Raw genomic sequence first — 25,772 nt, 5'->3', positions numbered from 1 at the left:
GTTGCGGAGCGTCCCTGGGGATGGATGAGTGCACACGCAGGTGCGGAGCATCCCTGGGGCTGGATGAGTGCACACGCAGGTGCGGAGCGTCCCTGGGGATGGATGAGTGCACACGCAGGTGCGGAGCGTCCCTGGGGATGGATGAGTGCACATGCAGGTGCGGAGCATCCCTGGGGCTGGATGAGTGCACACGCAGGTGCGGAGCGTCCCTGGGGATGGATGAGTGCACACGCAGTTGCGGAGCGTCCCTGGGGATGAATGAGTGCACACGCAGGTGCGGAGCGTCCCTGGGGATGGATGAGTGCACACGCAGGTGCGGAGCGTCCCTGGGGATGGATGAGTGCACACACAGGTGGGGAGCGTCCCTGGGGATGGGTGAGTGCACACGCAGTTGCGGAGCATCCCTGGGGATGGATGAGTGCACACACAGGTGCGGAGCGTCCCTGGGGATGGATGAGTGCACACGCAGGTGCGGAGCATCCCTGGGGATGGATGAGTGCACACACAGGTGCAGCGTGTCCCTGGAGAGCGGGCATCTGCCCCGAGCAGGCTGCGGGTCGGCCGAGCCCTGTGCCCCGCTCAGGCTGGGCTCACCCGGCCGTCTCGCCCGGCATCCTGATAGACAAGCCATGTTACTTTAGCAGCTGGCTGCACAATCCTGTCAACGCGGTGTCATTCAACGAGTGACAAAAGAGACCTGGATCGGGTTCCCCCCAGCCCATCTGGTTACAGGTTAAACAGCTGCTGACAAATGAGAAGACATAATTACCCTTCAGGGCTGGATCCAGCCTCCAGCGAGTGGGTGGCTCGGTGCAGGGAGCTTGGGTGATGGAGGAGGGAAGGGACGCGGTCCTGCTGGCGAACGCTACAGACTTGGGTAAATGCTTAATAACACTCGAGCCCAAATATCTCCTGCATCCTGCTAACGAAGGGCAGCATTTAGTGTGTGAAGAATGGCGGGCTGTTAGAGAGCGAAGGTCTGTTGTGTTTTGTGCAGAGGCTGGGACTCTCGGACCGACCAGGAAACTGGGGACACCCCTCTCCTGCAGGCGGGTGCCGCTTGGGTGGCCAAATCCCCATCCAGGCTTCGAGGCGCTCGCCCCGAGACTTGGGTGAACTCGGATAAGCTGTGCAGCGAGCTGTGGATCGGTATAAACCGGACCTTAGGCTCCAAATGAGGTGTCTGAGGGGGTTTAATTTTTTTTTTTTTTTTAACTGCAGTCTGGCTGTGAAAGTAGGTTGGAAAGGAAGAAATGTCACTGAAGAGCAGACCAGCCAGAGGAAGAGACCCTGGTGTGTAAACACCGAAGTGTAACAGCTTTTCGAATGAGCTCTGTTGGAGGCTCTTTATATGTTACCACCACTGATGATCAATAGAGTCTGGGCATTTTTTACTCTGCTCTTAACTTTCAAGTGATTTCCCTTTGAAGATATAAAATATCTTGAGAGAAACGTATTTAAAAGAAGTGCAAATTACCCTCAGAACAGTACTTATCACCTCTTGAGATTTCTCCCTAATGTTTAAGTTGATTTATAGTTAACAACAACAGAAGAAAGTGATGAAAATCAGTCCTTTTTCTAATTGCGCTTATTTTTTGGGAGAAAATGACCTTAAGTAGTGGGTCGGGTGTGGAGTGCGTGGTCAGTTTGCTCTGCCAAGTCTTGCAGATCCCCTCCCCTGCCCCGCAGCTGCTGGGGGCTCGGGCGTGTCTCGGGGCTCAGCCCCGCGGATTCCCCTGGTGCCCGTGTGCCCGGTGCTGCCGCCACAGGGTCGGGCGCTGCCGGGGGAGCCTGCCGCTGGCGGGGGGGTCGGGGCGCGCTGGAGACGTCTGGCTGGCGGCTGCGGTAGCCTGGGCTCGGGCCGGGCTTCGCTGGGAGAACAGCGGGGTGGGTGCTCGTGCCGGAGCTCCTTCACCCATTTACATGGGGGAGTTGAAGAGCTGGGCCCTTCGTTCTGTGTACAAATGTAAGCGTGACATTTGCAAAAGGAGAACTGCCTTTTGGACCGCATCTGGCTTTCCCTTGGCCCCCGCTGCCCCTTCAGCAGTGTCATCGTTTCCAGCTGTGCAACGTGCTTTGTGCGCACAGGCCCGCAGTCCTGCGGGGACAGCCAGCGCGAGACCGGTGCCTGAATCTTTGCACAGGGATGAATTGCAGAATGCATTTACAGCTTGTTGTGAAGTTGTTGTGAAATGAAGACGGCAGCTTCTAAAGCAGATTATTTTCTGTTTTGACTGCATACCAGCAGTTGGAATACTTGCTTTAACAAAAAAAAGGAAAAAGTGCACGACTGTCTGCAGATGGCTTGTCACTGGAGGGAGTTTTACCCTGGCACCGGTGCCAGATCTGACCATCTTGTCCAGGGAATGGACCGGGATGCTAACTACCTGCACGCAGCAGGTCATTTTCCGGCTTTGGAAAGGTCTTGCTCTGCACAGAGGAGAATTTTCAAAAGAGATCATTTATAAATTGTGCTCAGTGGCCAACACAACATACTGAGATCTTTGGAAAAGCGAGGCCATATATATATGGCACATATATATGACCACATAAATGTGATTCCCATTTCCTTTGTGGAATGGATTGAATAATTAATTGTGACTAACGGTGCAAACGTGCTTTTTCCCCTGCTTGTTGGTTGGTTGTACACTTACCCTTGTATCTGTGGAAGCTGTTTGTTCGTAAACGCTTGCTGGCAGCAGCAGTCGTGTTTTCTGACAGACATTCAGCCCAGGGGCTGTTTGTGAGCTCTTCTCCCAAACCCTCCCTGGCTGCTCAGCCCTCCCTGTGCCTCCCCCAGGGCAGGGGCCGAACCCCCCGTCGGAGCGGGGAGAAATCCCGGCAGACGTGCCCGTGCCTGAGAAGTGCTGGGAGGCATCAGGGTAATGCTGGGAAGCTCGGTGCCTCCCGGGGTAACGGGTGCCTGGGTGAGACGCGGGGCCGTGCCGGGAGCTGCTGCGGGATCCAGGACGCGGGGCGGCACGGGCAGCAGTGCAGCTCCTGCTGCGGTGGGAACAGGCAGCCTTCAGCGACAGCCACTCCTCCTCACGGGGTTTGCTTAGAGTAGAAGGTCTAAGCTCAGTTACGCAGCTGGGCAGAGGCACGCCGGCCTTTATTCCTACAAAAATAACCATAATGAAGGTTGGAGACAATATTCTCATTAAATGGGGATTTTCTTCAGAAAATAAAGATGCAGTGATTAGTAACTGCGAAGAACGGCCCCTTGAGAGCCACAAGAGCCTCTTGCCGGTACTGAAATACTGAATGGTGACATTCATAACTTCTTAAAATTTCCAGTCACCTGTTAGCTGACACCTAGGATCTCGCAAGGGAGCATCACCTTCGCACCAAGGTCTTTCATTGCGCAGATCCTCAAACAGGGCTACGGGCCACAGCTCCGAGTTTGTTTTAGGCAGCAATGGTTTCTGGGATGTTTTCTACCATTGTGTGCAAAGCGTCTTGGACTTTTTACGATTGCCTGTTTTCATCTGGCAGTGTTCAAGAGCTCAGAATCCACCTCTAGGAAAGGAGCAGAACATAGATGTGTTTTTTAAGTGTTTTGCTCTTTTTTTCCTTTTATGCAAACCCTGCAGCAAGCGGTTATTCCGGTCTTTCGTGTGTGCCATGAGGCTGCTCTTGCCTTCAGGTTTCTCTTGTGGCAGCTGGTGGTAAGTTCCTGCTGCGAGGTACGAGCCTGGTTCCTCCGCAGGGGCCGGCAGACGGGCAGCCCAGGTGGCCAGGCGCCTCGGGGAGCTCCTGCCCGGTGGAGCAGGCGCCCGGGCTGCAGAGGGGGTGCAGCAGGGGCTCCCCGCCCCTCCGGCAGATCTCCCCCTCGGTCGCGGTCTCTGCACGAGGCGGGGGGATAAGGGGGTCTTCTCCAAGGGCTCGAGAATGGCAGAGCAAAGGCAGAGGGGCAGGAGGTGTCTGGGGCTGGTGTGCGATCCTTCCTGGGGGACCCGCATGAGTCCCACTGGTTCGTTTGCTTCTCCCGCCTGCAGAGATGCCTGCCCACCCCCCGTCCCATCCGCCCTGCCTGCTTTGGGGTCTCTTACAGAAGTGTGGCAGGAGGAAACGCTGGTGTCCGATGGCAGGGAAAGCACCGGATTTGCATGACTCCCTCAGCCAGAGAATAGGAATAAAGACTGTCGGGAGGCAGGCTGGTGGATGTGGAGGGTGAGCCTCTCGGCCGTGGGGAACACGAAGCGACAGGACGAGCTCCCAGCGCGCGAATGAAAGCGGAGGCGCTGGGTGCTGGTGAGCGCCCGGGGGTCGGAGGCGTCCCCAGGCTGAGCAGGGCTGGGGCCAGGCAGGAGCGAGTCTGGGGGAGACAAGGAAGGGAAACCCACTGGAAACCATGGCCGTGGCATAACAACCTGGATTCCTCTCTCTTCTTTCTCCGTGACTCTGCTTGGTGGGCTTATACACCTCTTTTTTTGTCTGTGTTTTTGTCTCCACCCAGGGCGGTGATGGTGACTCAGTGGATAAGAACAAATGCTGCACACTATGTAACATGTCCTTTACCTCAGCAGTGGTGGCCGAATCGCATTACCAAGGGAAAATCCATGCCAAAAGGTTAAAACTGTTGCTAGGTGAACAACCAGCATTAAAGGCCACAGGTAGGTCCAGAGCCAGCGAGCCGGAGCAGGAGGGTCCAGCACGGGGCGGAGTGGGCTCGCTGTGCCGAGGAGGCACGGCCGAGGCACCGGCTCGGTGCCTGCGTGGCAGAAAATGAGTAGCTGAGTGATGAAGGCCAGCAGAAGCAGCTACTCATTTGTGTTGCTGTCATAACAACCTTTAAAAATTGCTGATGCTCATTATTGTCTGCTTTGTTCACATACATCAGTGGTTTATCAGCCAGGGCTGGCCTTTGTACGAGAGTCCTGTCTCTGGCTCCATGCTTCTGAAACGTTTTGCTTGGTGGAAGACAATCTCTCCTCTGGGCACCAATAGCCGAGCCTCGCTTTAATTATCAGAAGTTATTCAACAGCTCAGCTAATATGTTTAATAAACCTTTCGTGTTACTGTACAGAACAGAATAGCATTTGCTTTTACCTTAGAGGGAAATCTAGTCTTTAAAAACAGTTGGATCGATTGTCTTTTGATTTTTGCCCAGATGGGTATTCATGCTTTCATTCACCGTGATTCTGATAATGCAAGCCTATTAACTTTCACATTGAAAAAGTCAAATGTTGGAATTGGATAATTTACCCATCTTATTGTTTGCTTAACCATAAAGTCCCTGCAAACCACTAATATACTGTGAAACAAAACTTCCACTGTGCTTGTCTGGCCAGAGGATACGCAAACAAAATATTCTTCATGCTAACCAGGGAGGATAACTGGGCTGTGGTCCTGCAGACAGATGTATTTCAGTATTACTACCAGCGGCACTTCCGTCAGAACAGAATATAAATTGAGCTGTGCATTTTACATCCTGCCTAACACGATGTGCATAAATCCTAGATGTGATTAAATAAGGGGGGGTTGGCTCTCTGCGTGTGTTTTTGTTGCTTTTTTAACTTTACAGACTGTGGATGCTGATGCATAGAATATCACTTGTCCTTTACCAGGATTGGCTTGGGAAATGTTATTGCCTTTGCCTGAGGGAACACGGGGAAACACTTTAGATGGTGGCTTACTTTTTCTAACTAACGAGCGTGCTCTCGGAAGGTTGATTGAGTGAAGGTGCACGAGTCACTGAGGTGCTGTGGGTACGAGTCATCTGGAAACTGCCCGGTGCTGTGGGTACCGGCTGTGAATCCCGCGGGAGCCGCGGGGTGCTGGCAGCTCCTGACCGTCCCCGCAGCGAGCGAGCAGGACGGATCTAACATGAAGTAACGTGATAATTTGCAGCTGACTCACTTTAGGACTCCTCAGGCTCTTCTCTGCAGCTGGCAAATAATTACAAGGGCACCGAGAGAAGTAATGTACTCGCTTATGGTATTTAATTGTTCAGTGCTTGCATTAGTGCTCAGAACCCCCTCCCTTGTGTGCAGCCTTCCAGCACCAAAGGACCTGCCACAAACCCTGGAATTTCTGGTCAAATCCAGGTGAGTTTCTGAGGGTCACAGGGGCGCTGGATTTCAGGGAATAGTGCATGGACTGATTCCCATGTAAGTTGACAATTCGGATTCACCCGCCAGCGGGGAAGGAGTTGCTGTTTTCACCAGCGGGACCACCATCGCGGGCAGGACCCTGCAGATCTGGTGCTGTTCGGGCAGGTCAGGGGGAGCAGCCGGGAGCCCGGGGTCTCCCTGCGGAGCTGGAGCGTGCGAAGGCAGACGCACAAACCGTGGGCAGTGGTTCTCAGTCGATGGCAGGAGGGAATTGATCTCGGCACAGCAGGTGCCGGTGGAGATCTCGGACTCTGCTGAACCAACGTTTCTGTTAATGAAATCGGAGATGTGCGTGGACCGGCAAAAGGTAGATGAGATCCAGTCGTACCCTCTCCTTTGTCAGAGACCTCTCTGCAGTGGTGCCGAGGATGACCTGCCGTGAGGTCTGTGCTGGACCGTGCAGCGACCAGCCGGGCCGTGCTGCTTGTGGATACAGAGGCTTAGGGCCCTGTCCAGGCAGGGCTTTCTAAGAGCTGCAACACGGCGTCGTGTTTTTGTCTGATTTTTTAATCATCTGGATCAGCCTCGCAGAGGCTCTAAGTGAGCTGCACCATGTGCTTGGAGAGTAATGGGCTCTTCAGCTGTAGTAATCACTAGGGAAGAGTAACTCAAGGACTCATCAACTCTTCCAGACACTTGATCTGATGAAGCTAAGCTGCAGGAATACATTAATAAGCACCTCCTTGCTCTCCAGTAGTTCTCAGAAATGTGGCCTTTGGACACAGCATTTTTCTGGGCTTCCTATGGAGCCGCCCAGCACTTTTCTGCTGGATTTTTCTCCCAGTCCTTCAGGGCTGGCACTGGGGAGCTTTTAGTCTCCCAGACAGAGCTTCAGATGCTCCGGTGCCACGAGTCCTGGGAGCCGACCGCGCACAGCCCTCAGCGTGCTGGATGCTCCCGGGGAGGAGCGCCCCGTCCCGGGGGCTTCACGTGTGTCTGTGACAGCAGCGTGGCCTGGCTGCGGCGCGGCAGGGCTTGAGCGGTGGCGGTGCTGTTTTCGGTAGGAATTCATCACTGAGATTATCCAGCCATTTTTCTTCCCCGGCTCCATGGAAGGGCACTCCAGAGGCTCTTGTACGTCGTCCTCAAAGCCCCGATTGCCAGCAGGCCTGTGAACATTTCAGCGCCAGCTTTGAGACCCCTGTGATGGAGGTTGGAGGTGCTGCTGTGGAGCTGTTCCCTGCTGTGGCTGTGGGGTGTGCGCGGTCCCAGAGCCCCTCTGACAGTGCCGGAGCTGCGGGTCAGGGACGTGGCGCTTTCCCCGTCACCTCCTGGCGGGACGAGTCATGGTTTGTTTTCCCTTTGATTTTCTTAAGGGAGATAAATAACATTTAACATAGGATTAATCTGCTCAGAAGCAAGCTGCTAACTTGCAGCAATTAAGAGGTATTGCTAATCACCAATGTGTCGCTGAAGGGCCCCCTGCTTCTGATGTTCTGGGGGCCTGGAAGCTGAGCCCAGCGACCGGGGAGCGGGTGCTGGTGGTTCGGGAGGCACGAGCTCATGCTTGCAGTGTAACTGGTTAGCGTCTTCAAAAGAGATCAAGCTGCTATTCTGCTTGTAACGCGGTAATCCTTTAGGTGGTTAAGTGGGTTGAATGTGTTATTTGGTGTTTCCCTAAGCTCTTAAGAGTATTTTTTAACTTTCATGTGTGATCAAAAAAAGTGAGAAAGACTATACAAATATTTGAACTCTCATAATCTTTTAATTAAAAAAAAAAAAAGCTTAAAATGTTTTCAGTTCTCCAACTGCTCTTATTATGGCTGAGACTAAGCATATACAATTAATCTGAAAAGGTATTTTAGTGGCAATAGGCAAGTAAAAATAGGTAATAACCTTCAGGTTGCAATGTCTGATTTTCAGCCTTGCACAAAAATTTATTCTGCTACCCTAAATTGTTGTGGAATTCTGTGTTGATCATTTACTTAATTAGTGTGTCTGTGTGTGAAGGAAGGAAAGAATTTGTGAAATTCTTTGCACAACTGTCTTTGCAGGAGTCATTTCATCCACACAGACGTACAGTTGCCTCTGTGGAGCATAGCATCTCTTTAAATTGCATAGTAACAAAATGAATTTAGGGGACAAAATGAAGACTAATGAATGCAGTTGAAACTGCAGGGGAAATTTAGGAAGAATTCTTGAGTTGTTTGAAGAGCAGTGTTTTCCAGTAAAAAAAAAAAAGCATTGAAAAATATGTAATGTTCTTAGCAAAGGTGAAAATTTGAAAAATGTCTGCAACTGGAATTCTGTTCCTGGAGGCATCGGCTCTGAAACACGCTGTGCTGCAAGCTGCCATGGGACCTGGAGTTCCCTGGGGCTGCACCTCTGCAGAGCAGCTCCTCTCCAAACACAGCGCCCTGCGGCTTCGCCCGGGACTCGCGTCCGTTTCCAGCCGGAAAGCGGCAGAGGGAGGGACTTCTGCAGGTACCTCCTCTGCTGCTGGCATCGAACGTGTGTCTGAGCGCGGAGCATTCTTCCCTGCAAGCAGTGTAGTGCCAGAGCGCTGCTTAATATTGTACCTGAGAGCAGCTCAGGGGCTTCCCAATGAGTTTCATGCCGCAAGGTGAAATGTTTTTCTCAGTTCTGCTGAATTGGTAAAGAACAGTCTTCCCTCTTGTCACCATGGAGGTTACATCAATCCTAAACTCTAAGCAAGCCGTGCTCTGCACAGTATATAAAGTGGTGCGAGACATTAACATACATCCTACTCTGTGCCCTGACAGTTCTGTTCCCCCCATTCCTACCAGATAATCCAGATGTGCTTTCTGGCCGCCTTAAGCTGCAGCATCCGTCACCTGCCTTCGGGAGGGCGCGGATTTGCTTTGCAGATGCATGTGGACGCGTTGGCGACTGCGTTCTGCCTCCGAACAGACCGCTGCTTGATATTCTGGGTTTTCTGTCTCACCAATCCCATAGAAAATTACATCTATTCCCAGTCCCCTTGCAGAGTTACACCTTCCCTTTCAATTTTATCACCTTAATGAAATACAGATCTCTCATTTCTCTGCTGGTGTTTTGAGGAGAGGGAGCGGTGCCTTAACGGTTGGGTTTTTCACAACAGGGAAGCGATGTCTCATCAGTACAGTGAAATATTTGCGATCTTTTCTGTTGCTCCTGCTGTACAAGGCTGTAGCCCTCCGAGGCTTTATGTCACCACTATTGCTGATGAATTTCTCTAGTCATTTCCAACAGCTTGCACCCGGTCATCAGTATGAGTTATAAACCAGAGAACCGCGGGGGGAAATAGCTGCTGCCTTCATTGATCGGGGTGCGGGTGCCTTGGGCGTCGCTGCAGGAAGTGGGGATGGGCCCCCCAGCACTGGCAGTGCCGCACAGCCGCCGAGTCCCGGCTCCGGGAGGTGCTGGGGCTGGAGTGCACCAGCACGCGAGGGGAGATGCCAGCACCGGGCTCCTGCGTTCGGGGTGAGGAATAAGGCTGTGATTTTGCCGGCAGGAAAAGTTACCTTGGCTTTTTTACCTCCTTGTTCTCTAGTTCCTGTGTGGGGTTTGCGTTTCAGATGTGCTGAAGGGGACAGAGTAAGTGGCTTTCAGGTTTGGGTGCGAGGATCTGCCCAGCAGCAGGAGATGTCTACCTTAGTCCCAGATTTGTCTTGTGAAGAAAACTGAATTTCTCCAGTGCCCCATTGTCGTGGCTCAGTTACTTTCCCGTTCTCATGCTCAGCTCCTGGAGAGTGGCAATGATAAAAAGTTGGGTGCCATTTAAATACAGCTATGAATAAAAAGCTTTGCATGCAAGAAATAAGTCAAACATTAGTTCATTGCCAGAGTGCTAAAGTGTTTCTAACTTTATATTTTGCTTCTTGCAGCAAAGTAAGACTTTCTCACTTCCCTCCCACAGCAAAAGGGAACGTAAGGCAGACTGTCATGAGCTATTTAGCATTTTGAAATACTTGAAATAGTCAAACTAGCAGCTTTTATGTTTGTGTTTTAGATAGAGAAACATTTTTAACATTTGACGTTTTGTGAGTGTTTATTATTAATTTTCGTGTCGCTGCTCAGGGAATGATGATATTTTCTGTTCTGTAGTAGTTACGTAGTGCATATCAAAATGATAAATCCACATTTGCGGAGAAGTCAACTTTCATCTATTTCTTTTCAGGAGGATTTGGAAGACACGGGATGTTTTCATTAATTGCCAGGCTGGGTTCAGCACGCCTTAGGACTAGTGGTAGTTGTAAATGGAACCTGAGGAATGTGGCTTTACAAGAAAATGTTTTGAATTGTGTGTGCTAAGAGGAAATCCCTCCCACAGGGGAGCACCCGTGCGACGTGGGCAGAGGGTCTGGTGCTGGGTCTGTGCAGGGTCTCTGCCGTGGGGGCTGCAGCCCACGGGGTCGGCGGGAGCCAGGCGTTGTGGTGGGCTCGCAGGGCTGCGGTGGGTATGGGGGGCTCTGGTGCAATCCCCTGGAGCAGGAGAGCTGGTCCTGCTGATCCCTCCCTCCTGCACTGCATTTGGATGAGCACAAGCCACCAGCCTCATCAAGAGGGGCTCGGACGTGCAGCCGCGGGGCCACCGGTCTGGCTGATGGCTGAGCAGCAGAGGATGCTTCAGTCGTATTTAGCGAGCAGGAGACATAATTCCTGCGGACACCACGAGCTCCGTGAACTTCAGCCTCCCTGGTTCCCCTCTGGCGGCAGCTAACATATAAACAAGGAGAAAGCTGACCAAAAGATCTGATAGATTTAACTTTATAGCCTGGGGCCTGGAGAGCAGCAAGTCAAATCTATCTCAGAGCTCCCGGACTGCCTTAATAACTGGGTATTTATACTGGTCCGGATGCCCAGACATCTCTGCAGCCCAGTCCCGGTGCCTCGCCGTGCCCTGGCGCTGCTCAGCCCTTCCCGGGGAGTGGCCGCACGCCGGGTGCCCGCGGCGTCCCCAGGGCTGGGCGATCCCCGCACGGGCAGCTCTGGGCACCGGCTCTCCCTGCAGGGAGGCTCCCTGGGAGTGCCTGCGGGTGAGGAATAGGAAGCTACGCTTGCTTTTCATGAGTCAAGCATATGCAAAGTCTGCATAGTCCTAGCTTGGACAGACGATATTGTTATTTCCTAATTTTCGTCTTAAATCGTTGGCCCTGGCTCTGCTCTTCGGTGTACTTGCGCTTTTGTTTATGCTGCGGGCACCTCGGAGGGGCTGGGGGTGCGTCTCGTGTGCTGGAACCATAGGTGTTAGAAAAGATGTTGGTTTTAGGAGCGACGTACAGCCGGGTCCTTTCCGAGCCCTGCCTGCTGCCCGCCAGCGCTGCCAGGAGCAGTTTTTCGGGGGGAGCACAGCAGCCGCTGACCTCGGCTGCCTCGGCGGAGCCGGGACGTGTCCGAGTGTGGCCCCCGGCCCCGGTGCACTGCAGGGGCATCAGGGGCCCGGGGCAAAGGAAAAAGGTTTTCTTTGCTGGCGTTGTGCTTGGTTTCTAACCGGGCTAGTTAAATGGAGGGCGGGCAGAGATTAGGCAGCGGAATCCTCTGGTGGGGTGAAATGAATCCAAACGAGCGGGCGGGCAGTTCGCGAGACAGCAGAACGAGGAGAAGAAATATCTTCCGCAGGAGGCAATTGTGTGATCGCTTCATTAACTAATCCCGAAAGAGCTCGTTTTGCTCGTGCCGTGCAGCGCGCTGGTGGCAGCAGCAGAAGCGCGGACGCACTTCTCCAGGTGTTTCTCCAGAGGCGGGCTGGCGAGGAGGGGGGGGTGCCCCCACCAACCGTCCAGGCCGTGAAACTCTGATACCTTGGCAGTTGTCATCAAAAACAATAGAAGCTTATAAACCCCTGGAAATTGATAAGGTTGTAAGTAACGTTATATGGAGATACAATTTCCTTGCGGAAAGTTAATAGACATCCCTTCCCGAGCAGGTCAGCAGAAGATTTATAACAATATTAACTTCCTTAAGCCATGGAGTCAATCACAGTGGGCCTCAGTCGTAATTATACATCTAAATATATCCCTGTGTTGCTCACTGCTGCCATTCCCGGTGTCAGACAGAGGTGGGTTCGTCGCCTGCCAACCCTGCTCTCATCAGGGCTCAGCTGCAATAGCACGGAGCCGCTTGATCAAAGGCGAGTGATCGAGCTCCTCTTCACCACCTTAAAATTTGCCTATTCTTGTATCACGGAGCGAGTGGTTTGTTAATTATTTAGATAGCAGCCATTTCATCTGGAAAAGAAGAGGAAAACCACATAAAAGGGAATTTTTGAATGAGGTGTGATAATTAAGTGCTAGTCATTGTATATTATTGTATCCCAATGTTATCTGAACTTTATTTTACTTTAAACTGTTTTTCCATGGCTTTGTGACTTATATTGTACAAAGTAGGAAAGCTGTGGCAAACAGGGGGCAGCTCCATTATGTAAAGACTAATCACCCATTTTCCTTTGAAATTATTTGGGGATCATGTTTGTGTTCCCAAATGGCCTCTTGGTGAATCTGAAGGGAGATGGAATTAGTTGAAGGTCGTGGGTTGCTGGTACCTGTCAATTCCCAATGTGAAGGTATTTGAATGAGGGGACTGACTATTGAATATTTTTTTCGTCTGTGACAATTTACAATTACTACAGCTTTCCCTATTCTTTCCGAGACCAAATAAATTGAAAAATAAGAATCCTGAGATAATGATAAATCTGTCTCTCTATCTTGAGAAGTAGATGGCTTTGCATGTTTTGTTTATTCTCCACTGGCAATTTTTCCTGGAAGTAGCAATTTAAGCAGGATAAGTTCAGCAGGTTTAGTCACAACAGTGATAAGACGTGTAACTGCAATGAGAGCATCCTCCTTTCCCTGCTAGTGAAACACAGATAGTTGAGGAACAGTCCTGTGCTATCCTTTCATGCTGCTTTTTTTATGAGAAGTGGTAGATTTCCGAGCAGTACATCCAAAATATCCAGTGGGACCCTGTAACTGCTGCTAATTATTCCCCGTGTCTAATGTGGGAGCTGCCTCAGGGTCTGCTGTTACTCAGACAGCAACACTAGCCTGGAAAAGCCCATGTCTGAACGTTTCCTTTTACAGAAACCACTCTGAGCTCCCTAAAGCAGCCGCACGCGGATGGTCCCCCCGCGGTGCCGTCACCGCATCAGCGGAGAGACTCGGACAGATACTGCCAGCTCTGCGCAGCCTGGTTCAACAACCCCATGATGGCACAGCAGCACTACGATGGCAAAAAGCACAAGAAGAACGCGGCCAGGGCCGACCTCCTGGAGCAGCTGGGGAAGACCCTGGACCTGGGAGAGCTGAGAGGTGAGAGCACCGGTACGCGGAGAGCAAGGACCTGCTCCTGCGGGATCTAGTGACCGCAGCGACGCCGCCCTTGCCCGCTGCGGCCACTGTTGCTCTGGTCAAGTGGTGCAGGGGAGACCGTGGTGCTCTTACTGCTTTGAGGTTCCCGCTACCGTAAAAAAAAATCCCCTTCTCTAAGGTGACAGTCTGCAGTTTTAGCAGCCTCCTTCAAAAGTCGTGTCCTAGGTATTCCTTTTGCCTCTTGGTAAAATAGTCCCTTCCATTAGCGCACGCTTCTGTCCTCCAGCAAATGCGGGCTGTCGCTGTGAGCCGAGGCACGATAAAGCGCTCAGCCCCGCAGGGAGCTGGGGACGGGGCTGGCGGAGCAGTCCCCATGCCTCCCTGATGGAGAGCCGGGCATTAGCTGTCTGTTGTGATTTAATTAGTGCTTGTAAAACACTGCCATGGCCCTGGGTCAGCAGCAGAGAAGAGGAACCGGGCATTTGCTGTGGGTGTGTTAAACACAAGTTTTCTATGTTCCCGCGGAAGGGAGAGCAGCCGTCCATCCGCCCGCCTGTCCGTGTGGCCCCGCCGGCAGCGGCTCCGGCCCCCGGCGCCTGCTGGTGGAGATGCGCTGACTTCACCGGCCGAGGATGCGGCCAAGACCGAGCTGTGAGGGAAGCGCCTTTTTAATACAGAGGTGTAATTACAGGAGGAGAGGTACGAGCCTCCTGTTGAAAGTTCTCTCTGTGGTCCTGATTATAATCCTGTACGCACACAGTGTGTTTGACTGAAGTAGGCTGAGGAAAAAGTGCAGGTTTGATTTTCAAAACCATGGGGAGAGAAGTCTGGTTTGCCAGCAAGACATTGCATTAACATTTTAAAATACCTTTTTTTCCCCTTGCTAAATGAAATAATTTTCCGTTAAATACTAACGACTATGCAGTATACTGTGCATTTCTTGATCTCAAATAAACCTTGTAATGGTTATCCAGATCCTTCGTGTGCTACCTAGTGTGACTCACAATGCCATAAATGATTCATGGGGCTGAGTCACTGCCCGCTGTTGAAAATATGCAGGGAAATAAAACCTGGGACAATAACATGGAAATGTTTAGTACTTTGAACTGTGCCAAGCTCAAGAGTGGCTGAGGATGTCATTATCTGTAAATAAATCAATTGTGAAGTGTTTTATTCATTTAGCTTGTGCCTAGGAGAGTTGAAATTGGAGGGCTTTGCATACTCATCAGCCCGTGTTGGTTTTTAACTTCACGGTGGTTCTGTGCATGGTTGGGATTTGCAGCTGAATCTAGTGTGGTCCTGCCAGCGTCCATCGATCGCAGGGGAGGGGGACTGCAGGGCTGTGCCGTGGCTGTGCACATCCCAGGTACCGGGGAAGCCAGCTCTGTCCTCTGCTTGGACCCTCCAGGCCGTCTGCAGCTTCCGAGTCTGCAGCTCACGGGTGCCCAGCGCTTTCTGACGCCGACGAGCTGTGCAGCCAGGCTCGGTGAGCCACGGCAGATGTCCTTGAGCTGCTGATGGTGTCCTGCAAAGCTTGCCGCTGCTGCTGGAGTAGCAGTACGGCTGGGAAATCCTCTTTTTCACACTTTTTCTAAAGTAGGGGATGTGATGTGCTCTTCTGTATGCGTTGAGCAGATCTCTACAGATGCAGAAGGCAGATCTCTGCAGTAGCCAACACAGAACGAGATCTGCCTTCTGTCTGAGAAAATAGCCTTACCTTGGCAGATAAAGTCACATCTGACCTCAAGAGAAATGATAACAGTGGCAGTTCAGAGATACGCAGTGGTGCTCTGTCCCAGCTTGTCAGCAAAGTCTTGTCTGACCATCGCTTTTGGTGTCCAGCGGGTTTGGTGTCCGACAGGACGTGGCAGGGATTACAGCTGTGTGCTCTCCTCGCTCTGCGCTTGTTTTGCTACCTCGGTATTTGCTAGAATGCAAACTCATTTCCTTTCCGTGCTACCCCTGGTGGCTTCTCCCATCACAACTTAAATATTAATTCTATTTTGACTACTGTAGGAGACGAACATTTGATGCATTGTGTGAGCCTGGAACAAGCAGTGCCGGTTGAAGTAAAACATTCCAGCAGCCTTTGATGTTTTGATAATGGCTATAATAAAATATTTATCGATAAATATGAATGTGTATTTGGAGACATAAGAATAGAGATATATTTTTGGACAACTGATATTTATAGGAAACAAAAGCATTGATTCTTCTTGCCAAGTGCTCATCCTGCAATTTTGGAGTCTTGTTTTCGTTTCAGAAATGAGAAAGAGCAGAGAAAAAGGAAAAAGAAACCTCACTAACAGCACCGTTTCTCTAGTCTGTATTGGGTTAAAGTTGCAATCCATGCGGGTGCACAGCCATGCAGTCCACGCACTGTGGCCGCGTGGAGGGCGCAGTGCGGGTTCTTTGGCAGCGCACACCGCTGCCCTGCGCAGGGTCCAGCCGGTCTCTCCGAGCAGCTTCGTGCGGCTTTCCAGCCTTGCCAGCACAGCCGGTGCAGGACTCCCCGCTCTGAGGACCGGCCTGGAAACCCCTCTGCGCTTACTCCTTGGGAGAGCGTGCGGACATACCCTGAGAGGGGAAGAAACGAAGAGTTTCCTTCCCGCAGAGCTGCCTCCTCCAGCTGCCGCTGCACCCCAGCCGATCCTGGAGCAGATCAAAAAAAGGCAAAAACCGGTGGGGGCGGTAACAAACCCTGAATCCTGGGCTCTTGCCCCGACAGCTCGCGCCTGTTCAGCAACAGGGAGCAGAAGCTGCTCCGTCGGAGGCCCCGGTGTGGCTCCGTCTGGCGGCTCTCGCCTGCCCACAGCCTGCGCCAGGCAGAAGGCGACCTGCGTTTCTGCGCCGTCAGGTCACATTTCACCAGTTTTACTTCACATCTGGCATTATCCATCGCTGAGCTCTTTCGTTCCTCCTCTAACGCAGGTGGGCTCTGCAGGGGCGGAGGCCTCGCGACAGAGACTGGCAGATCTCATTCATGGGGAATTTAATTAATAACGGACTCTGCTTATTGCTGGTGCTGAGCCAAAACCCCACAGCAAAATGCTCTCTCTTTGAAGGCTGGTGCAGTGTTTGAAAGTCTGGGCTTCGTTGAGTGGATTCAGTGTGCCCTTTCCTTTCCTACGCGCACGCCTTTGAATGAACGAAGTGAGCAGAAGGCTTAACGTAGAGACAGACCCTCCTTCGTCTCGTCGGTGTTCATACCCTGCGCTGCCGCGCCTTTTGCGTGACAACAAACGCCTTGCCAAGGCGCCTTGGGCTCCCTTTGATGCCTGCCAGTGAAACTTGAATTTTACGTTGCGATGGAGACAGATTCAGGGCCAGCCGCGTGTACCTGGAGCTGATGAGGTGGGACCCTGTAAGCCGCAGGAGCGTGGCTCGTCTTCCCGGGGCACTTGGTCCCTGGGGAGCAAGAAAAGCACCAGGCCCTGGAGCAGAGACTGGTGCCTCACGAGGGGATTACATTGTGAATCCCTAAAACAAAGTACGGCAGCCTCTGCAGAATCGGGATGGCTGCACAGGGATGTTGTCACCTGAAGCCTTTGTATTTTCAGGTAAATTGCCACACTTGCAGATGCTATCTTGAAAAATCAGGCAAAGAGTTGAGTTTCATTTTCCTTCTCAGCTCATAATTTCTTTGTATGCCTTATAAATACTTTGCGTTCTGTGCTGTCACTTTTGGTTAGTAAAAAGCGGTTTAACAAGTACTCCCCTGGAATGTGTTTTAATGCATTTTATGCAGAATGACATTATTGACTTTACTTGTTAATATTTTATTTAATGGATATAGGAGCACATTCAATTTTACATGAGTGCACGTCATGATGCGGGGTAGGGAATGCTGATGTGTCGTGAGGATGCAAAAGTAGATGTGAATACGGGCAGAGCACAGCACTGCCTAACGCAGACTCCCTGGTTGGGACCACCTTCCTGTTGCAGACTGCCTGCGGAGCTAATACTCAACTCCAGCTTTGGTTGGGTGCACTTTATGAAACCACAGTTTCAGCCAAGTTGGCAGCTTTAGTAAGCTCCAGTGAGATCAAATACTGTTAATTTTGATACTCTGGAGGTGATTGTTGCCTGTGGTTTTAGCCTGCAGTTTATCTGAGGCTCGTTTCCTTCTCCATGTCTCGTTTTGGTGGAGTTCATGTCACACTCACGACTTTTCCTGTACAAGTCCATCTCAGGATGCCGGGTTTCAGCCGCAGGAACCACGATCCCGGGCGCGAGGCGAGCGGGAGTGCGGCCGCCCTGGGGCGGTGCGGTGTTGGGGCGGCGCGGTGTTGGGGCGGCGCGGTGTTGGGACGGCGCGGTGTGGCTTCTGTTGCCTTCCCGACCGGCCGGTCCAGCCCCGGCATGTTTCTATCCAAATAAAACATTCCCGTGTGTGCTGGCAGACGTGTGATTCTGCTGAGCGCGAGTGAGTTCACAGAATCGGCCCGTTCTGCGGCCGTTTTCCAGCCATCGGGAAGAGCCGCTGCGATGGAGCAGCGCCGAGTCCCTCCCGTGCTGGGCGCGGGGAGGAGGGACAGGATTCCCCCTTGCTCATTGTCATGAGCAGCCTTGACGTGCTGGTGGAAGAAATCAGTGTCCCCAGTTAGGAACTGTAATCGCTGATGGCGTTTCCACCTACACAAGTAATTAAGATTCAATAAGGCTGCTGTTAATGTATGCTGTTAAATTAGCTGCTGAGCATTAGAACCTTATTGCCTTAATTTGAAGTATTACCAGTTTCTTACTTCCCCAGTCCCGATCTCTGCCGTGCGGTGGTCATGGCATGGTCCGAGGGCTTGGTCTGCAGCAAGATGCCGCCCATGTCAGCCGTGCAATGCCTTTTCCATCCTTTTCCCTATGTTGTGGCACAAATGTATGTGGTTTCTGACTTCTGTCGGCTTAATAAAGGAAACAGGAGCTGCCAGCTGTGGAGAGAGGGTTTGACTATAAAACCATTGCTGCTGCATCAAGAATAAATTCAGTAAGGACAGCATCCATAAGCATATTTGCAATTTGATTTTTGTTCATGCCACATCACGACACATAAAAATATAGGTGCCTATTTACATACTTCTGCATTATTGCTTACTTGCTGTTTTCAAGTGCTCATCTGAGTATTTTTGAAATATTTTTTTAAAGAAGATGTTTAACTTCATGTTGGACCAAATTCCTAGGTGAGAGATGTATGAGGTGTTTGAGAAAAGTGGGACTGTTAGTATAGCTAGTGTCTGAAGTTCAAAAAAGGCAAAGTGATTTTTTGGGAGTCTGTAGATACAGCTGGGGAATGGTAAGTGTGTATATCGCCTATGCAGTTAATTACGGTAAGTGATCAAATTTGAGAATGCCATACGTTACTTGTTCTATGTGACTTGTTTTAACAATTTCTGCAAAGAACTAATGCTGTGGGAAGTCAAAAGACGCTATTATATGGTACATTAAAACTGTTCCTTGAGAGCGCAGCAGCCCATGGTAAGAATTCCACAACTGTGGTATTTTTAAGCTGAGCCCTTCAATTAAGCTTGAAGCGCTCTGTTCAGATCTTCATGGAAGTGAATCAGTGCAAAGCAGAAACCCGACCGCAGAGACTCTAAAAGTTGCAATTCCCTTTTTTTCTAGGAGGACAGGACAGAAATTACTTTAGCATCACGGTTTACTGTAATGCCACTGTAGGTGTAATGTCAGCGATGCTAATGCAGTCTGTGATGCCAAGGGAATTATTAGGATGTTAAAATACAAAAGAGGAGGAGAGAAGAAACCACTCTCCGACACTCAGCATAGTAAGGGAGACAACAGAATCAGGGTCTGGAAACACTTAAGTCTGCATTTATATGCTTAATTCCTGTCAGGTTTTGCCCTATGTACCAGGAGCAGGAGCCCTCAGATTGCTGTCCCTCTCAGGGATGTCCAGAAGGGGAGCAGCCTTTAATGTACCATCAGCCGCACTCTGTCTTTTCGGTGAAGACGTGTTAGATGAGGAGAGAAGCGACTGTTTCTGTAAACCTGCTCGGAAACCGCTGTACTCTTTCCCCAAGGTAGAAGAATAATGGAGTTAAATTGTAGTTGCGCTGCAGTGAGAAGAGAAGAGAGCCCCGTCCTGTCCCGGGGACGCTGCCGTGCTCGGGTTTGTACCGACCCTCCCTGTCGTGTTGCCAGGTTTGCTCCATTTGTAGAAACCAGAAAGTGCTTTGTTTTCCTGCCCTCCGTGGGCGCCGTGGGGACGCAGCCCTCCCCTTACCCTCTGCCACCGCGGCGCCGGCACGGGTGGGCTGCTCCTCCAGCCCCGGGATGCCGCCAGCGCCTGCTGCCGGGTCGGTGTGTTTGGGGTCTGGGCCCTGTCCCTCGGGCTGGGGTGCCGCCCGGTCCTCTGGCCCGGCGAGGGTCCGGCTGAGGGCACGCCAGCGGCCGGGATGCTGCCCCGCACGGGGACTGGGAACATCAGGTGTTGCAGAAGGGCAAGGAACTGGTTTTGTTGTTGTCGTAGTTCCTAAAAGAGGCTTCTCGTTTCTCCCACAAAAAATAGATTTGGAACCCAGCTAGCGGCTGTCTCTTGGCCCAGGTCACTTCTTATGGAAGGAGAAAGAAGCGGGGGGGTGGGGTGGGGGGAGAGAAAGAAACTAATTGAATCTGCTTTTGCAGCTTTTGCAGGTGTGGAGGAACTTCCCCGGCAGCATCGTGTTCTTCTGTGATTGCAAAAGTCATTGGGGAATGTTTTGGGTGAAAACCCGTCTAGAAGGGCAAAATAGAACATTAGTGTGTAAATAATTGCTTGATCTATCACGTGCTAAGCAGGCTAATATCCTCTCCAGAGGGAGGGAGGAGTGCACCAGGGCACTAACAATAAATGCCTCAGAAATGGACCAAACTCTGCATTTTGCCAGGAAATGCAAAACTGACACGAATCGAAAATAGTATCGGCCATTTTCAGCAGCCACTGGGCAGCACTCTGTCTTGGGAAAAGGCCTTTTCTCCTTCACCTCTAATTCTGATTGCTGCCTGTCTGCTGGGTTCCTATTTTTAGATTTTCAGCTTTTCAGAGGCGTCAAAGTCTTGATTTCCTTGTCCTGCTGAGCACTGAAAATACTCTCAGCCTTAAGTCATTAAATTATAATTCCGAGATGCAAACTGTTAAATGAGCAAGAAATAATTTTCCTATTTAGTACAATAAATAGTGTTGAGAATAGCGTTCTTTATATCTCTCTGGGCATCTCAGGCAACTGTTTTTCTCAGGCTGTGCTGTACAGAGATTGCATCCGTAACGCTGGACCTCTTCCTTAACCCTGACCTTCTTCCCCCTTGCCTGAGACCCACCCAGGACAATTCACTTTAGAAGGTCTGAAATAACATGGAGTGGAAGGGATGGTATCAGAAGAAAAGCCGTAATAACTGTCCCAGTCTGAGTATCAATCTCCAGTAAAAAACTGAACTTTGGTAGCAACGTAATTTTTATTATATCCATAAATCATCTCCTGTCTCTTGCTTTTTTCACCTTACACGGCAATCAGTGGAATACAGTTTGGAGACATTTCTGAGTTGCGTACAGAGAAAGGTGGCTCATCTCTTATTATCGTTCTCTCGTCGGCAGTGCCTGCCGTTATAATCCTACAGTCTCCTGTTCCTGTTCTGTGCATGCACACTCTTTGGGTGAACGAGCGTCTTGTCTGCAGTGGATGTCTCAGAGATGTGAAGTTTGATCTCAGCTGAATAGGCGAAGCACAGGCTGATTTTGTTGGGTTTAGTTCTTCAGGTCGGGTGTTTTCCAGAATGTGCCGAGAGACTGTTTCTGTGAATTTGCTTATAAATTACTTTGCAGCTTCTGTCTGAGATGTGCATGAATCTGCTTAATTGCCTGGGTTTTTTCTTCCCTGCAATCTGTGCCCAGAGGCAGAGCAGTGAATTAGGAGAGAAACGCTGTTTAAACCAAGCGCTTTTCCTGCGCAAGAGCCGTGGGTGCTGCTCCTCGGGGGTGTCTTCCGCGGGTCCAGTGGCCCCTGCTGAGGGGGCAGCTTTGCCCTTTTGCGACCCAGGGAGCGGGACGGGCCATAGTCCCCATTTCTGTCGCTCTGGGGGTGTTTGTGTGGTTTGGTTCGGTGCTGCTGGCACCACTGGTCTCCTGTTTGCTAGCAGGGGATAAACCTTCCGTGCATGTGACCCGTGCGCTCCTCTGGAGTCCCGCACAGCCGGCGCTGTCGGCTCTGGCGTTGACTTGCTCAGCCAGCTGCTCTGCTGCGCTTAGATCATGTTCTCTGCTATGTGCGTCGCAATAAAATAAAATGCAGTATATTTACTTGGAAAATCACTTGTAACTGAGGCAATCAAATAAACAATGAAATGGAAAGTAGCAGAGGCAGCTAAGCGATTCGTTAGAAGGTAAAAAAACCCCAAACAAAACAAACCCCCCCAAGCCTCCACAAACCAAAACCAACAACAAAAGTTCCTAATAACATCTCAGTAGAAATGTTATTTCTAGTTCAGTGTACTCAGTTGGCCAGCAGCAAGAGCAATAGCTTTATAAATAGTTGTTTGTTATTGTATCTGTGAAGGGCTAAAATTAGTAAAGCAAGGGCTGCTTTGCGGTCAGGGGCTGTAGACAGGTATTGCAGCCAAGACTAAATCCGTCAGGCAAATGAGCTCCTGGCTGCCGGCTTTTGGATGGCCAGCTGGTACCTGCGCCAGGCTTCCAGCTTTGACCTTCAGAGGAAGGCTGCCGAGTCGCTGGCTCTCGGAGATCCGCGGGTCTGTTCAGCAAACGTGGCCGTTCATTTTGGTGGATAAATCAGAGTTGATCCCTCTGGAGGAAAAAAAAAAGGTTCCTAAGTGATCTGGCTGCTAAATACACTAACGAGGAATTGCCCTGAATTGTGCTCGCTACCAAAAAAACAGAGGAATAAACGGGGCCTCGCGTGCTCGTTAGTCTGAGTGCAGTGATGCTTTGTGAGAGAGCCGTGGGAGAGGGGTGCGGCACTGACGAGCTGCGGGGACCGTGGTCTCCAGGAGGGATTTGCCTTTGAACTCTGCTTGGTCCTGCTCGGTCTGTGCCTCTTAAAAATATCCCTTTAGGCTTCGCTAATGCTTGGATACCCTGGCCTGGAAAAGTAAATAGATGGGTTACTGTAAAGAGAAATGTCTAGGAAACTGGAAATGAAATTTGAGATCTGAGTACCGTCTAATTAATTAGAAGTTTGCTGGGCCCAAGGGTTAATGCTTCTTTTTTCCTTTTTTCCCCCCTTTCTTCAGCCATTTTCACTCATTTGTACTTTCCAGCTGCCATTTTGATTCTGAACAGTCTGTAGCCCAGGCACAAAGGTGTTTTTCCTTCCGGTGCAGCCCTGAGCTTGCCCTCAGCCTACACCGAAACGCGCAGCCGGTGCTGAGGGCAGTGCACAATTAATGACTCTGGGTTTTCTTCGCAGGCCTGAAGCGCAGCTACACGTGCAACATCTGCAACGTCACCCTGAACTCGATAGAGCAGTACCACGCGCACCTGAAGGGCTCCAAACATCAGACCAAGTGGGTGTCTTCGTGCTTGTCCCGGTGGCCTCCTGTCTGCCTGTGTCTGCCTAGAGGAATATATATATTCTAATGCTTTACACTCCGATAACCCTGTCACCTGAGGAGCTCTGGGTGTTTTGCAAACACAGATGTCAGAGGCACCCCCAGCTTGAGAAAGGCAGGGCTGAGCCCAGGTGGGCTTCCCGGAGTCCCACCGAAGCAGAGGGCTGTTTGCTCTTAATTTCCTGCCAGTCACGGCATGCCCCAGTGAAATCCTGCTGTCAGCTCATCCCGCTTTCCACGCAGCCTGCTGCATTTCGCTGCTGGAGGTTTGTCCTGGTTTCCTAGGGTTTGCCTGCAGGGTCTGGGATAATCCCAGCCGGGGCTGGGGAGTCATGAGCCTGCAGGTGTCCTGGGACAGGGGCTCCTGCCTGGGGAGGTGAAGTGTGTTACGGGGATGTCCTGCTTTCCTGAACATCTTCCTTCTCTCCTGCAGACCCCTCCTCTAGCCCCCCTTCTCAGGAACCCCCCCCTTCTCAGGAAACCCCCCCATATGGCTGTCATGCCGCACGTCCTCAGGGACACCCCTCGTCCTTAGCTTGTCCTTGATAGCTTGTCGGCTCTTGGGCAGGAGCACTCCTTACTTCTGCTCGTGACAGCACCATGTGGATTTACAGCAGAGAGTACCTTATAGCTTTGCACATCTCTTCCCCGTGTCCTCAGCCAGGTCATAGGTTTGCTGTTGCTCCCCACTGAAACATGTCAGAGGATGTTGGGGAACCCAAATATCTGCCCATCCGCTTCTCAAACTGAGCAGTGCCTACTGGTTTGGGGCGGAAGAAGAAGAAGTGGGCAGCAGTGACCCAAGACATTAACGATGTCTGGTCCTGATGCCACAAGCATTTGTCTCAATGATACAGAGTTTGCACTTTCTTTCATGTCTCTTTTTCAGAAGAGACACTGGGAGTGTAATGGGATTGGGTGTTCTCAAGTGAAAGTGTTTATGCTGTGATTTAGAGCAATTATGCATTACCCAACTTTGAGACTTGGAGGGAGTCTGCTCTGTCAATTAGCACAAATTATTAAAATGAAGTGATAAAGATACATGGTACCAGAGAGTAGATTAATGAACTAATCTCTCTTAATACACTTACATGTGAGCTTTGGGAACCGTTTCAGGCTGAAGCACTAAGGACTGCCCAGATTAGAAGAGGGATATGAAAGGTGTCATTAGTCAGGTAGCTTTAAGGGCAGTCTGAAAGATGAGGCAGGATGATCAGAACCAGCAGTAAGTACTAATGTCTAATTTTGCTTAAGCTACCAAAGGAAGAATGCAGACCTTCCCCAGCTGATGTTAGACCTTCAAAGATTCCCGGTATTACTCACGTTAGCTCTATCCTATTTATTCATGGAGCATTTGAATGTCTTCCAAATGCTGCTCTTTCTGGACCTGAGTGTGTAGTCATATTCAGGATCTCAATTAGCAGAAGGAACTGATGGTGTCAGACTTTCTAATGAGGTGGTATTCTCCCCCCCACCTTTGCAAAGATGGGTGAAGTGGAAGGAGAGGCCGGAGGGATCCAGCACACCTACCTGTCTAGATGTTTTGTGGAGAAGAGGACTGGGGTCAGGCAAGCGAGACGTGGTTTTAGGCTGTGCCACAAGCAATCTGGGACCTTCAGTAAGTCCTTTCCTGCCTCATCTCCCTTTCTCCTTTAACGCGTCCAGCTGACCGTGCACCCCGGCTCCAGCAGAGTACTGGTGCTGACGGGGTCCGTGTCCGTACCCAGTGCAACAAACTCCCACTGCTGGAAAACGGAGCTGACAGTGCTTCCCATCGGAAACCTGGAATGAGAGCAGCTGTGATGTGCTGCCCGGGCACAGAGCTGTAATTTATCCTTCCCCTGCCAGTCCTTCTGTTATTATTGCTGTTGTTGCTGCTGGTATTATTGCAAAGGATAAAGGAGTTCATTTCAAATCAGAGCAGCCTTATGGACGGGAAATACAGATGTGCAGAAAAGGTGCGCTACTTCTTTTCAGTGTCGGGAGGGCGCCTCACATCCTCTGTTTTATGCCCACACCTTCTGCTTTTGTTTTTCAATCACCTGCAGAGGTGATTGAATTAGCAGACTGTCATCTCCACACTTAGACAATTCTGCAGAAAGGTAATTCATTCTGCATCTATTGCTTTCCCAAATGTTTTCTTCTGACATACTCTGACAAAAATGGCAAAGACTAAGGATCTTTCTGCTCATCTCTTTCTGTAGCTGGAGCAGGAGCCTAACAGGGAGTGTATTCACTGCAGAGCGTGGGATTGAAGGGAATATCAGGGTAAAGAATCAGCAGGAGTTGAGACAGTAATTCACATCCCTTTATTGCTGCCCGTCGGGGAGAAGACCCTCAACTCGCCGATTGAGCGTGCATGGCAGGAGGCCAGGCTGTAGGGCGGGGACATGAGGAATCCCCATTCCGTGGCGGGGGCATTGCTGCTGTTGGGCGGAAGAACCTCCCGCAGTCGCTCGAACTCGCGAGAGCGACTGCTCAGAGCAGAAATGCCAGGGAGCAGGGGGTGGTGATGCAGCAGCAGGTACAGACGCCCGGGGCGCGGGGAAGGAAGCAGCAGGCGGAGCGGGGAGGGCTGGGTTTGGTTTGTGGAGGCTCCCGGTGTCCCAGCCCTTCTCACTGGGATGCCAGCGAGCCACGCAGCATTGCACTGTGTTAGTGTCAAGGCTCGGTGGCACTCGCAGGCGTTCCCAGAGCTTTCCGGAGCTCTGAAAGCACATGAATTATTGATGGGATGGCCCATTTCTCTTTCATCTCGGTGCCAGCCTGTGCAGGGAACACCAGAGTGGCACAGAGGCCTGCAGGACTCCTGCTTTTTTTTTAAGGTCCTTCCTCTTTTGCAAATTAATATTCT

The 25,772-nt window shown here is 51.1% G+C and overlaps 1 protein-coding gene across 2 annotated transcripts in view; it reads left to right on the top strand.

The window, feature by feature from the left end:
* The window catches only part of ZMAT4 (zinc finger matrin-type 4), a 71,262-nt gene that overhangs the window by 39,297 nt on the left and 6,193 nt on the right, over positions 1 to 25,772 (top strand). Inside the window, exons 4-6 of one of the 2 annotated variants that reach the window (XM_075174944.1) lie at positions 4,460 to 4,616; positions 13,139 to 13,366; positions 22,777 to 22,873. In XM_075174944.1, the coding sequence (XP_075031045.1) occupies positions 4,460 to 4,616; positions 13,139 to 13,366; positions 22,777 to 22,873 (482 nt within the window). The remainder of the gene's footprint in view (positions 1 to 4,459; positions 4,617 to 13,138; positions 13,367 to 22,776; positions 22,874 to 25,772) is intronic. The other variant, XM_075174945.1, reaches the window with a different exon arrangement.

This window comes from Calonectris borealis, chromosome 27, assembly GCF_964195595.1.
Source record: "Calonectris borealis chromosome 27, bCalBor7.hap1.2, whole genome shotgun sequence".
NCBI lineage: Eukaryota > Metazoa > Chordata > Aves > Procellariiformes > Procellariidae > Calonectris > Calonectris borealis.
Note: the sequence above shows the minus strand (reverse complement) of the source record. Positions and strands in the feature narration are given on the sequence as shown.